The following is a 15473-nucleotide window of genomic DNA, read 5'->3' as shown; positions in this document are numbered from 1 at the left end:
ACTGGACACATTTTCACGAGCTGCAGGTTTGGATCCCGCTTTGTATTGTACAATATCAAACACAAGGAGAGACTTGAATACAGTGGTTTGGATAATCGCTTCATCATCACAAGTACCATTTCTGAAGTACACTAGAAACCTGACTATTAATTGCTAAGTCACCCCAAATCCCCCAGGTAGAGTTACTCACACAGAACACCCCAGACACCTAACTAAAATTTAGACACCAGCTGCTAATTAGATAATTACCACAGACATTCCAAGCAGGGGCCATAACACAGTTCCATTCAAGTGACCTATGAATCACCTATGAGGCCCTTCTGCTCCCTCTAGAGAAACATCAGGAATCCCAGATACTTGCAGTTAATACCTCTTTTGCTAGCACCTCGCTATTTTTGTGTCAATCATTTACCTTTGTTATATCTTCCCAAAGTTTCAAAGGCCTGTCTCTACACTAAATTAGTCAATTACTAATTTTGCAAATTTAATGTTGAACTGACATATTAAATCTCTCCCATTACCAAAACGAACCCTGCAGTAGCCCATGAAATACTACCCTGTATTCCAACACTGATTTTTGAATGTACTGTTCTTGCTTTATATTGTAAATATACTTACTGAGATGTTACGCACTCAGAGCATCCTCACATAATAAACCTAGTACCAGCATGAGGAAAAGGGGAATTTGCCTAAGTGTCAGCATCGGAATGATAAGCAAAAAAGCCTCAGTAATACAGCACCAGCATGCATCTTGAAAAATTATCTTAGTTCAGTATCGCGTTGTCACCTGTAGGAAAGGCTAAAAATTAAATTAAAATTGAGAAAGGAAATGAAGCTTTGTGGTAACTGCAGTTACTCCAGTGCATGATAAGCAGTGTGGGGGAAAAAAAATAAATGCAACTATTTGACAGTTTGACAAGTGGGCAATGAATACTTGTATCACTGTTAAAGCTGACGGGGAAAAAAGCTGGGATGATCTTAGGCCATGAAGTCCTTTAAGTGGCAACAAGCAGTTTTATCTAATATATTGGAACCATGAGAAAGATACAAAGAAAGAAATGTCACAGTCAAAGCAACGATCTGGAAAAATAAGTTGTGCAGCTCTAATTGGACTGACAGAATTAGGCAAAGCTGCTGTGCTCTAGGCAATAGGAGACAGCAATGCAGCACTAAGGGCAAGCATAAAATTTTTTACCTACAAGGTTTTACCCGCAAGGATGAAAACTTGTAGCTGAATTTACCAAACAAAAAACAGATAATACTTAGAAAAGATTCAAGTATGGGAAACTGAAGAAAAACCTGTGCTCAAGAGAGTACCCAGAGAAATGTGGTCCTGAAGAACACAAAGGACAGTGGCAATGTTCACCCACTGAGACAGGAAAAAGCTGAAAAACAGGGTTTCTTTTAGTTATATAGCACACACTGATACTCAGGTATGGGCATGGGAGCAGTCACAAAGACAGACAATTATTTTCTTTGTAAACAGTCTCAGAGAGGCAGAAAGGCAGGTCTGTGAGAGGCAAATATAAGTGGGCAGTCTTGCTCTACCACGTGTGTGCAGTCGTATTTCTTGACAGAGTAAAAACCCATGGGTGCATACAGCACAGTGCAGCTCACAGCCTGAAGTTGGGTAGTGTGGTCCAGGAGATCCAATCCTCTGAATGCTCTTTTTTTCACTTGTAGTAACATATAGCTACTTTCATTCACATCATCCGTTATGACTATCTGGTTTTAATGACTGAATGTAATTTGTTAGGATTTCAAAATATCTATCAGCACTGCTTTTTTCTTAAACATTTCCTCTATAGTACTGGTAAAGGAGATACTTAGCATAGTCATCTTTCCATATTAGCCACTACTACGAGAAGTGATGGATAATTGTGTTGCTCACACACACCTCAATTTCACCTCTTAATTCTAAGTACCTTAGCACATCAACTCTTTCTTTCCTGCTGTTCTGTCTACTAATCCTCTTTAAGAACTTACTTAAAAGTTATTTGGGGGTCTGATCCTATTTTATTTTTTTTTCCACGACATGGTTATTTCTCCTACGTTTCAACTACCCAGGCTTATGTCCTTTTCATTGGTCTTGCAGGGCTGCATATTTCAGGCCATTCAGGTCTTTTATCCTGCTGCTTTGCATTTTTCTTCCTTTTTTTTTTTTTTTTTGCCTCTCTCACACATTGGAAAAGAACCACCACCTAGCTGGAGACCAAAGAAAGGTCAGCGATAGCCTCTATCAGTCTTCTGAGACATAAATAACTAGCCTAGGTGCTACATCTCAATATTAAAAGATCTAATTGAGGACCTCACAGTCGGAAGATTTGAATGACCAGAGTTTCTATAGCAAAATGAATCTCTTTAAAATGCATCAGTATCAGCCATGTTCATTTGAAAAGAGTCTATCCTACTGCAGAGACTAATCAACATTGAACTGTTCCAAAAACGTGTCCCGAATTGTAGTTTGCGCGTTTCGTGTAACTATGCACGAGTCCAAGACCACTTTTAGTGAACTGGTGCCATCTCGTGGCAGAGATCGGTCACTGCAGGAATGATGGCTTTGAAAGAATTCTGATGAAACCCACACGTCATTAGTAACCTACGCAGTTCATCTCAAGCGTCTGTTTCAGTTCATTATTTACATCACCACGAAACCGGCACGTTTGCACAGCTATTTTGAAAGATTTTTTCTTACCCTAAATCTTATTTTTGAGCAGCATTGCTCCTGCCCAGTTTATAAATTACTTTTAGCATCTCCCAAGTGAGTTAATGCCACTCTTGGAGGAGGTAGTGACCATCTTTGTAGGTTTGACACATATTCTCAGTATGTAGAAGATGCACGTATCATCCTCAAAAACAGCACTGCCAATCATGCAAGATACTCTGCTGAGCAAGTTGTTTAGGATAAAGAACACTTTCTCGGACACTAATATTTGCTGCTTCTTCCTCTTATCTCCTGTGAAAATCTAGCACCCCCTTGGTTCTTCTGGCTCCCCACTCCTGCCAGCCCCTCAGCAGAAGCCACCGACACCGTCTGCTAACACGAAAAAGAAAGCCAAGAGCATCTTGAAAGACTTCTTTCAGTTTGTGAGGGAAGGGAACTTCCACACCACAAAGCTTCTTCAGCGTAACACGATGTCTGGACGATGCCAGAAAACTGGCATCAGCAGCTACCACCACTCTCTGTTCTTCATTAGGGTCATTCACCGGTAACAATCTGCTAGTGCGGTGTTAAACATTAATTGTTTGTGTACAACATTTTGAAGGGCCTTTTTTACTGGTCAGATATTTATTATTAAGAACATTCCATTTCTTCAGGGTTTAAATACTTTTCCATCCAGGGAACTCTGACTTCTGGATGTGTGGGGCAGGGCAGGAGCTGGCGAGGGGTGGTGTATGTGTGAGGTGGTGGTGGTTTGGGGGTTTGTTTTACTTGTTCTTAAACATCACTTTTTCCTAAAAGAGCTTTCATCTAGTATTTTTCTTAACATATGAGGATGATACTCGTATGTATTGGGGGGAAAGCAGCAATAATTTAGCTTTCACTCATGAGCACACACAATAGTCTTCATGTAAAAGTTTGTGGTCTGTGACTGCCTGTGACTGACCCATAAGTAAGCACGAGCAAACGCTTGTGAATTTGCAGACAGTCTTGTTAATGGAAGTGGAAAAAACCCATGTGGATTTCATACACAAAACATCAATAAGAGACTTAACACCTAACCCCCCATACACACCTTGCTTACTTCCTGCTGTTTCTGTGTTGTCACATTCATTAATACAGGGCTAAATGGAATGAGGTGCTATGGCATCGGTCTGGCCTCGTATTTAAATGAGCGGAGAGCTCTGCGTAATAGCTTGGGTCTAATAACCCGAATCAGGTTTACAGGCTTGAGCCAGGGGTTAACCAGCTTTTTACAGCAGGCACTACATCTGCATAACCATCTCTGTCTGTATGCCTACATGAAACAGCATCTTTAAAATGTCATCATGTCCGTTCTGTCTTTGAGAAGTAAGATGTTATTCACTGATACTTGGATGCGAACTTCCTGCAAAAACAGAGAAACACACTAGAACTATACACTTCACTAGCACAAAGGTTTCTTCTACTACGTAACAATTCTACCTCTTCATTTCTATGCTGTGTCTCTGGGTGTAATAATCCAGTGGATAAAAACACTTTTCAAAATCAAGGTTTCATTGTTGAAATAAATTTTGCATTACTGTACTACTTCATCTCATCTGACAAATTGGCAACAATCTAGAAACTAGAAAGATGTGTAAGATCTTCTTCTTCCTAAAATTAATTTGCCTCTCACCCTTTTGTGATAGTGTAAAATGAACCAGTGAATACTGATAAAACCGCACAATCTGATACTGCTAAGGGAATAATCCTGTCATTGAAGTGGAGGTAATCCAATCTGCCCAGGTTACACAAAGTAAGTATAGGGGCAAGTGTTTCTGTTAAAGGCATCAAGTGGCTCCATTGTAGTTGAGTGGGTTTAGTGACCATTGCTTCAGGACACCGGTACACTGGAAAATTATGCATCGGCCACACACAGTACAAATGTGCTTGGTACTGATGTGGATTTCCCCTGCCATCTGCAGTATCACTTGAGAGCCCAGCCTCAAAGGAACATTGGATGATACATTCAGACACGTGGGCGAGAGCCACCACAACAAAAGACAGATTTCACATCCTCTTGGGAACCCCCAACCCCCAATTTCCTGCCACAGTTTCTGTAAGAGGATTTCACACTGGATCAGATCCTTCTCTGGGGACCTATTTTTATATGACCAACCAGGAACTGCTATGGGTGAATCTCACAGAGGAAGACAATTTTAGCCTTACTTGGCTTCTTGGATGAGAGAATGTGTAGTGGCACCCAAAGCAGCATACTGTCATAAAAGTTATCTAAGTAATGATGTGAATTGTTGAATTTTGGTATTAGCCTGTAAAACTACATCAAAAAAGCACATAACTCAAAATCTAAAGTCAGTTTGTACCAGTCAGTTTCACATCTCTGAAAAACTGCAAAAGTTGTCTCTTATAAAAGGCATCAGAGTCTCTCACGGATGTGTTTGGTCCTGCAACGTAGTAACATAATGGCTATCACATAAACCTAAAAAGAAAAAGCCCCTTTATTTATACATCTGTTTAGCATCTCTAGGCAGGGAGAACAAACTTGGAGCTTTTTCTTTTCTATGGAAAGCAGTGTTCAGATGAGAGTACAAAATGAATCCTCCTTTTTTCAGCTAGCCTGCTGAATAAAATATTTCAAACTAATAATGGCCATAAAACTTGTTTTAGTGATTCCCATAAACTAAAGAGTGGATGCCATTGCTGTAGATTTTCAATCTTAGCATCTTTATTCCTCTCACTAGAGAGCACATGCATAAGTTACACTCATCTTAAAATGTTTATTCTGGCTATAGGAAAGCACAAAGTTGTCAGTCCCTTCCTTCTACTTTTGTTCTACTCAAAGAGGTTTCAAAAGTACTCTCCTGCAGTTACCTGCTCTGTCTTAGCTCTTCCAGTCCCTCAAGGGTTCTGAGAAGAGATCCTTTCCTCTCCTCCTTACCTTGTGCTCGGAGTGAAAGCATTCAGACTTGTCACTTGTTTCTAAAGGGGCCACTGGGACCTCTCAAAGGAGCCTCCTTACAGACCACTTCTATCCCACTTCTGATTTGAATCTCTCATCGTTCAGACCAGACATGAGTCCATGAACTAAGTAACACAGTAACAATAAAACGTTGACCCAGAATAGCCCGCTGTATTTAACCTCAGAAATAGTCATGGTGAGTTTTGCCGCAGTTCCCTCTCCCAGTATTTCTCTCCCAGGCAAATTAGCAAAGCATGACAAGAATCTCCACACAGAAAGTATGTAAATCTTTTCACAATGTCACGCCCTGAAAAAAGTACTTTTAGTATCTATAGCTGAGCTTGGATCACATTTTGGAAGCCTGAGACGGCTTTCCCCCACCTTTATTACCACCCATTATTAGTAAAGTTGCTGCTTCTCATTACAGTTACACCGATGACAGAAAAACAAAAAAACTCACCATGCTGTTCATCTTTGAAGAGGATGAGCTTGCTCTCTGCTTCCGTAAGCTGTTAAGCTCTTCTGTATTTCCATCCTTTGGTTTTATGATCAGCCGACTGCCCCCAGCAGTACCTTCTGAAGAGGACCTCAGTCGTTTCTCAACAAATCTGCCTTCTCGGTACGGACTGAGGCTATTGGCAAGATCAACTACAAATAGAGAAACAATCAGCAATCACAAAAGAATTACTCTCTACAAATATTTTCTTAATTAGAACGGTGCTTTTCTTGAGATGCTTACATTGAAAGGCATTCATGTAAGAGATGTTCCATAGAAAGCAGATCCTTTTTACCTAGATAAAAGTGTCAGCTGGGCCACCAGTTTGCTGTTCAGCCCCCCATGACTAGGACACTCCACATACTACAGCCCAGTCCACAGCTCCTCACAGAATCCAGAAGGCCCTTTGCTTCATCCTTTCCTCTCTCCACTCGTTCTAAGACACTTCCAAACTACTGTCCAGCAAAATCCACTAGAGAAGTTATTGCTGGTCCACTGGAGCCAAAACCCAACCTGCCTTACCTTGCACCCCGAGGAAAGTCAAGGTTTTGTAGGGCCAGGTCACAGCTTTGTCATCGCTGCACAGGACAGGGATGCATCCTGGTTTGTTTCTGTTTGGCCTTTCTAGCTCAGCTCTGCATCAGCACCCTCCAAACCCAGCCTACAGCCAGCAGGCTGAATCCCCATCCCCAACACCAGTTAAACAATAACACATCAGAAAAGAGGAGGAACAATTACATTTTGAGGTGTTTGGGAAAATTTAGAGATGGGGAAAGAGAAAAGTATAATAGCAAAATAAATGTAACAGAAAATCTTATCTTCTTTTGCCTTTTGTGAGAGAACAGACATTTTCTCTAAGGCTTTTCAAAAAAATACATATCACACAAAAATATATAAAGGTATACTAAGAAATTTACGGCACATCAAACCTGCTCTTACATTAATGTCATGTTCACGATGCTATCTATAATGATATCAGCTACGAGACCAGCTATAGAAGAGGAAATATCTATTACCAAAGAAAATGCACAGAAATATTTTGCATCACATCTGGTTTTCAATACTGTTTTAGCAAAATGAAATGTTCAAACCAGTCAGTTTGTAACATATATAACTACATATAACCATACCTTATTTCTTCTATATTTGTTTCATTTCATATGGCAGGATTTTGTATCTTTTTTCAATAGTCCCTTTGTATGCTTGTCCAGTTCCTAATTTAAAATACATTCTTCACCACACAAGTCAAAAACCAATAAATACACATTTTGAACAGCACTATAAAACCCTAACAATTAATCATCAGCTTTTATATAGTGCAGCATTCGCTCTAATGTTCCTGTGAACAGGAACCCCACTTATAAAAATCACCCTACCACGATTTCAAATCCAGTTTGCTCTCTTCCAGAAATACAGATTAAATATACAACTCCTGATGCATGAGTTTCAAACACACTGTGTATTTCTCAACATCACTCCAAGCTGCTCACTTGCTGTTCTGCAGTACACCCTAATAAGTCAGATTCAAAAGATGAGCTCATTCACAGATGAGCCAATGTTGCAAGGAAGACCAACCGAGTGCTCAGGACTGGTAACACACATAAACAGAAATATTTTTTCTCCCAATTGACTAAGGTTCTGAGGGAAAGAGGTCCCTTCTGGTGAAAGGTAATTTAGTGGTTTAATTGGACTTTATATTTCCATTTATGTACAAGATATCCAACCAAGACTTACATTGACAAATAATTCAAATAGCAAGATTGCTTTTGATTACTTAGAACTTACATACCTAGATAAATATCCAAGCCAAAAGATGGGTATGAATTCATATGAGTTTACACTCATTCATCTTCTAATACAAACACTACAAATGCAGTCTTGTTAACTCTCACAAATTTTGGCCCACCAGATATAGCCTCAGGATTACGCAAGAAAGCACCAGCCTTCACGTTGGTTTGAGAAAATAAACTGTCAGAAATAAATGTCTTCTGACAGGTGTCCTTCACTCAAGGGCCTGGTGCCTTTATTCATACGCATCTCTACAGACTGGGATTTCTAGGCACAGCCTTTCCACTGAATCTGGTTAATATTTCCCAATTCCTTTTCATAAGCTAAAAATCCAGTGTGAAATCTAGATGGTAATTAACACTCTCTGTTTCATAGATTACATTATGAGGACATGCACGATGTTATTTCAGATGGAAGCAGAAACAGGATCTCTCATACTCTGCCACAGAAACATCCACTCCAAGCTACTCTGTAACACCAGTTGCACACAGCAAGCAATATTTGGGAAATTTCAAAGCCCAGATGAATGTAAGGCAAACTGTGTTATTTTCCATAACCAGACTAAAAGGAGGTTTATTTCTGTGGTGATGTTTCCATCTCAAATAATGCAGCTCTGTGGCTCAAGTTCAAATCAGGCACGCCTCAAGAAATTCCAGCTTCAGCAAGAGGCAAGAATCAACACTCTCTTTCTTAGTTCATTTTCTACCACAGGAAAGCATGGCTACAAACAGCACTGACAGGTGTTAGCAAACCGTAAAACACAAACTGAACAAATCATAGACTCTTTATTTAATTCCTCCAATTTTGGGAGGAGGACACACTTCATAACTTTTGAACTTCCTAGCTAGCACTTGGAACTCCACAAGCACACTTTATGACTAAACAATTTTTTACGTAAGAAGTGAGGCAAAGAAAAGCCCTCCAAACCCAGCAACGAAAAGACCACAAGACATACCTTTAGAACAGTTTGTTTCGTAATCCTGTTGTGTTTTAAACGACTGTGGTTCAGAACACAGAACAATCTTAGACTCCATTACAGGAACTGTGTCCCTCGTGTGTTTGGATGGCGTGCTTTCACCTCTGTCCCTGCTCAACGCCTGTGCCTTTGGAGAGAGCATCGCTCGATCTTCTCTATGCTGTAACACAAAGGTTTCTAAATGTGCATTTGCTGAGTTCATTTCTCCTATGTGCCTGGCATCATTAATGTGTAGTTCATTAGCTTGCAACAATACTTTTGTTTGATTAGCAGCTGAGGTTTTGAATAAGGTATTTGATTCAACACTACACAAGCTTGCGTGACTCACAGGAGATGCATCAGCAGAATGGCCATCCACAATATCCATTTCCCTCGCAGGAGCAGCAGCAGGATTAAAGATGATCTGAGAGGTAGAGACATGGTGGCCATAATCCTCTGTGAGCAGCGCCCCAGTCCCGCTGCTGGGCAGAGCATCAACCTCTGAAACGGAATCTTCCGTCAGGGCAACAAAGTCAGAAGGGGTCTGGGCAGCCGTGAGGTCAGCCGAGAGCAACGGGGACTGCAAGGAGCTTCCCATGCACTCTGTTGTCTCAGCCGAACACGGAGGAGTGGACTTGGCAATCACAGGTTCACTTTCCACATATGATTTAACTTCCAACAAGCACCTTGACGGCTGCACAGAGGAAACCGATTGACTCTCCGGAACTGGTTTGGAAAATCTGTAGTGCGATGAAAAAGATTTAGGGAGAAGTTTTCGCGTGGACTGTTTGACAGAGTAACGGCTCTGCTCCTCTGCAAAGCCTGAGTCATCACCCTCGTTCTTCCCAGAGCTTATGCAATTTATAAAGACATTCTTATTAGCTGAGGGCTCCTTTCCCTTTTCAAAATCATCTGTCAAAGACCTTGTTATCTTCTTGCTACGTGAGCTGCCAAAGCCAACCGAATGCCTTCCTCTGCTTTTAATGTGTTCCTCTAAACTCAGTTTTTGAAAAGTACTGAGAGAGGACTGAACACCATTTGAGATGTTCACATTTTGACTAGCCGAGTCAGGCTTCTGCTCACTCCCCTTCTTGTTATGGAAGCTAATGGAAGGAGTGCGGAAAATACTCCGGCGCTTGCCTGTGCTCCCTGAGCTGGAATTAGTGCTGGATGGAGAGGAGGTATGGATACCAATGGCATTAGCAGAAGAAGGTGATGAAGGCAGGGAGTCATGTCTCCGGCTAATACTTCTCCTGAATATTGGCAACCGAGACACTAGAGTCGATCGTCTGGATCCCGAGTCCCCCATCAGGTCACAAAGCGTCCGTGGCTCCTCGCAGTCAATGAACTAATCAGGGAGGGGGGTAAAGAGAGAGAGAAATTATTCAGCCTCAAAGTCCACTTGAACAGGCTTTAAGTCAGCCTAAATACACGAGATGTCAACATCAATTTTATGTACAGCTGCAAGTTGTTGCATATGCATTACTGAAGACTTCTAGAATTTCAAAGTGATGTTCAATAGGTAGCACTGAAAACCCAGCAGCTGAGCAAAGATATGGCTCAAACATTCTATAGATGAGACACAGTATTATATATGATATATTATACAATACAGATCACACTGGGTAACAGTATAAAATCTACGTGCCAAAAGACACACAAATATATCACCCAAATGTCCTTGGGTTTATAAGTTCTTGGAACAAGCCTTATAAACTGTAAGCTCTCTTATTAGAAGAGACTTCATTTTTTTATGATCCGAGTAGAACAATACATTATTTTGTGTTCCTAAATACTCAGATTTCTGCAAGAGAGAAGAGGATTTAAATTTTCCAACCTTCAACTGAACTTTCAGTTGGATTTTAAATTCCTTTATTTGCTCCTGCTAAAGGATGTATGCACCACCTTATGGCAGAAAAAATGCTGGCATTGCAGTCAAGCTATATGTACCACTAAAAATTCCTCCTAAGGAACTGTAAGTTCTAGGAATTTACTGTCAAAATATGGGATCATGCGTTTAGATTTGAACTTACTGTTTCCTTTGAACTTCTCTGAAATCCTCTTGTAGCCTACTTGCTTACAACTAGTTATTTTTGCAGTTTTTTGAAAATAGTGGTTTCATACACAGACACTCTGCATTTTTTTATAAATATTTAAGCAATAAAAGCTTATTTTAATCAGCACAGCAGATGCTGCAGAGGAAAATCAATCATTATGAAATATATACCAGTTCTATCTCCTTTTTGTTCTTGTGATAATAAACTACTGCTGTAAGAGACAGGACCATTGAGGGAGCAATAAAAACATGATATATAATCACAAGAACATATACCACAAGAGAGTCTATAGGTATAATGCCCAAGTACAACTCCATGAGCTGCAAGCGTTCACCACATAGGAATAAAAATCAGGTCATTTATCTAAACAACGCTTGTATGTCAAGTGCAAAACCAAATTCATTCATCTAATGTGCAATTTAATACACGTTACATGGCCACAACAGATATCCGTGAAGAATATATGTATTTATAACAGTGGGTATATATATAAACAACATATATAAATATATATGTATATATAAATAAAAATGGGAACAATATTTAAGGAGTAATAAAACTAAATATATGTTATATTACTGTGAAAGAAAGGGTAACAACCAAGTTCAGACACTACTCCTGACTAGACACTGGATTGTGCTTTATGCATTGTTAACATGCTTTTTTAAAAAGCTAGTACAGCTCCAGTCTGAACACACACTGCCAAGCAGCCCCAGTATTCACAGGCACCAGGAATCAATAAGCAATTTTGTAGTTTAAGATGAGAGAAACAGCTTGGGAATGGCCACCAGTTCCTAGAAGTCATTGGTGATCTCTGATGACAAGCTAAAACCCTAGACAATACCCAGGTCCTGCAACCCAAACCCAAACTGACGGTCCAGGCGCACACACAGGTTATCAGAATAACTTTACACCCGCCAAATGAAGGGATGCACAACCGGTTGTTCCATTCCACTGAAACGTCAGGTAGTTTGCATTTCAACCACGGTAAGAGCAAAAGCAGAGGCAACAGCACAAAGAAGCTGAGACCCTGTGAACCCACACAGGGGCTTACGTTACACCAGCTTGTTCATCTGTCCACAACCCAGCCTACTGAAAATGGACTTTGGAAAGCCACATGCAACTCCCTCCAACCTCCCTGTACAAAACCCTTCTTGGTTCTTTAACCACTGCCAGACCCACTCTGCTGTGTTTCTTGTGCTTTTGTCGACGTGTACCGTGCAGGCACACTGATATGTATGGATCTGCACATCACACACAACACAAGATTATTTACAGATTTTGAGGGGGTTTCATTGTATTTTAAAGAGACCTAGTAATTGCTGAAAAAAGACTTTAAAATGCAGTTTTACAGCTGCAGCAGACAAGCAAAGTATTGTTAACGTATATTAAACCACTACAGGCACTTTACGCTCAGACAAAACATTTGCTTCCATCAGTCTCTCTCCTGCCCACACCTTAATTGTCCTTTCACTGGAGAACAAACCATCCTGGTCTATCATCACAAAATTCTGTGAGTTGAGAGCAGAAAGAAGCAGAAAACTGAGCAAAAAGCACATATGGTAACTTTCACTGGAAATACAAAAGCTGTGTCTAAATAACAATAGAGATTATTCCTAATAACCAATCCATGAATGTACACAGCCTTAGCTTTCCAGGTAGCAACAATTTTTAATAGAATATGTTGCCTCTAACTGCAGATAACAAAACAGCATTTATTCAGATATTCTTCCTTCCTTGCCTCTTGAAGGAAGAGCACAAATAAACTGTCAACATTTCTCTTATTGTATAAGTTGCAGAAATCCTCACCTGTAAAATATGACCTAATTATAATGCACTGTTCTTTCTAGGTCTACAAAAGCTATCAGAGGATATTTCTTCAAACACACAAATCCATGCATACATACACATATATATGCATATATGAATGCTTATGTGCATATACAGTTTAAATAATTTGAATATTTTATTAATATTTTAATATTATTTGCATATACCATGTATATATATATACATGTGTATATATATATATATATAAATAAACACACACATCTTGCAGTGTGAAAGTGCCAAAGTTTAGCATGGAGTTAAAGTGACCATTCTACCTGCAACACAGGAAAAAATAATACATATTTCCAGATATTAATACTCTCACATATTAATCAAACAGGATCTTCCAGTTGTTTTTTCACTTACTGCAGGAGTCGTAAACTGTCATGTCTGTTCTAAGCAAAACAGGATGTGTTGCATTTCAGTCTCCACATTTAACGTAACTGCTTGTGCTTACCACTTTACAGATGTAACCCTTACAGAGTGAGATTCACTCATGCTACTTATTCTTTACAAACCCACCAATTTTCTCTATGTAACTTCTCCATCCCTACTAGCATCATTCATAAAAGCTGCAACAGAGGAAAAAGAAAACAGCAGAGAAAGACAACTTTGCAATGGTACTATGCTGTTCCAGAGGACTCTCAAATTTGAACTGGACAACAATTCTGATACTATGTAGTCAGTATAAAAGCTAATACAAAGCCCCATGTATCTTAAAATGTTACTGGGGGGTTAGAATACTAACAAGAAGTCAAGTAAACAAGAAAGATCAAGGAAAAGTGACAGTCTAGGCAGGCTTTCAATTAGATCTGGCTCCTTGTTTAGGACAAAACGTATTTTGCATCATTATCATATGTGAACAGCACAAAAAATAGTCTACACAGTGTTCTGTACAGAGGTCTGAATCCTGCTCATATACACAAACCATCACTTTGTAGTACTTTTTAGTTCTAAAATCCGGTTGTTGCTGAAACTGAAGTGTTTACTCAGTGCTGCAGTACACAGACATGCAAATTTTGCTTTTTCGGGAATGGATTTTTGACGCACATTTTTGCATCTGGTATTATGCAAGACAAAGCTTGATATACTGAAGGAAAATAAGTAAGCAATTTCAAAAAGATTTAATTGCAGCCAGAGTAATAGTGGATTATTTCAGGACCTGCTCTTCTTCAAGAGCCTGGCTGCAGATCACAGTTTCTGAACTCCTGTGCTGAAAACCAATGCAAAAAGAGAAATGGACAAATTGCAACCAAAATATTTTCCCTCTTGGAAGCAACTTAAGTAGTTAATCAAATTGAAATAGTTTCACATTGATCTGCACCAAGATGTTGCAAAATGCAAATTAATCTCAAAAATATCTTAAAGTCATGTATTTAATTTCCAGAGAAAACGAAAAAGGCTGTGTTTTTTATATTTGGGGCTTATTCTTTCCACACAGGAGATCGTTGGAGGAATCATCCAACTATACAATATTAGGCCCTAACCTTGCCTACAGCACTTGTATGAGCATAAAATGTGTAAGTGTACAGGATAAGAATTATACAAGCATCTCTGATGTTATATATTACTGTATCTTGTCAAAAGAAACAAACTGCTCAACTTGCAGACAGTCAATGTGACAGTGGGAAAAACTCCACAAGCGTTATAAGAGGTAAAACTGCCAAGCTATCACACCACTGTCTCCAGAGAAATCTGTTCCACCAGTCCACCAGCTGAAAAAACAACCCCAGTATTTTTTTATGTCAGCTTCTGCCAAGCAGTTACTCACAGAAGCACGCTGGAGCACAGCTCGTTCAACGAGGAGCAAGTCTCGACGGAGGTTTGGAACTCCAGTAGATGGAGCCGCAGATCTACTTTGTCTTTCACCTTTTACATTTCTCATTGCCTTTGGGCAAAATTTAGAAGTTGAAATTATTTGTCAATTTTACCATTACCGTGATAACGTGTACACGTGCAAAAAGCCAATACATGTACAAAAGTTAATGTATGCTTATTCAACAGAGAACTGTTCATGTGTAGGCCAGCACAAACACTACCTACTTCTCAACACTTTTTAAGCAAAGCTTTCCTAAAGATGTTCTCCTTAAAGGTGTACCTCCTAGATATACCAAACATTATCTTCCACACATAGAAGAAAATTGAATTAGCTATCTAAGTTTAAACTGGGACATGATGTGACACAAAGCTGAAAGGCTGCAACCTTACATCACAGCAGAACCTCAATACTCCTCTGCTCCCTACCTCTGTCCTCCGCAGCAGTATGATTTTTAGGCTGCACTCACAGTTTAAGGGAGATGATACATTTTCTTTAATGCTTTGAATCAGAAACCATATAATATAGCAAAACACACGGGACTAACATGTGACTCAAACTGCAAACATACTCCATCCCTCACGTGAGCATTACCATACGGCAAGGACCACATAATACACATAGTCGCCATGGACTAGCTGGCTCCAGACTTACACAGAAATTAAATTTACCCCAGGATACTACAAACACCCACAAAACACATGAAAACAAGTATTTTTAATTGTTGGTGAGTCAACAGAAGTCCTAACACAGCTGATACACCTGTAAGGAGCGGTCTTTTATCCCAACAGGTAACATTCAAGCCTGTGTCCCCCTCCCAAATCATTAAAATTCCACCAGATTCCAGCACTACGTTATCCTCAGCATTTAAGCATTACCGCCTTCAGTATTGTTGCAATATTATTTGTCTCTCTAGTACATTTGTGAC

At 39.7% G+C, this 15473-nt stretch overlaps 1 protein-coding gene across 5 annotated transcripts in view; it reads right to left on the bottom strand.

Annotated features, from left to right (window-relative positions):
- CCSER1 (coiled-coil serine rich protein 1) overlaps positions 1–15473 on the bottom strand; it is a 709724-nt gene that overhangs the window by 625882 nt on the left and 68369 nt on the right. For all 5 annotated transcript variants that reach the window (XM_056332770.1, XM_056332760.1, XM_056332788.1 and 2 more), the window contains exons 2-3: positions 8843–10190; positions 6064–6251 (exon numbers count right to left, since the gene is read on the bottom strand). In XM_056332770.1, coding sequence (XP_056188745.1) covers positions 6064–6251; positions 8843–10151 — 1497 coding nt within the window. In that variant the 5' untranslated portion in view covers positions 10152–10190. The remainder of the gene's footprint in view (positions 1–6063; positions 6252–8842; positions 10191–15473) is intronic.

This window comes from Falco biarmicus, chromosome 1, assembly GCF_023638135.1.
Source record: "Falco biarmicus isolate bFalBia1 chromosome 1, bFalBia1.pri, whole genome shotgun sequence".
Lineage (NCBI taxonomy): Eukaryota > Metazoa > Chordata > Aves > Falconiformes > Falconidae > Falco > Falco biarmicus.
Note: the sequence above shows the minus strand (reverse complement) of the source record. Positions and strands in the feature narration are given on the sequence as shown.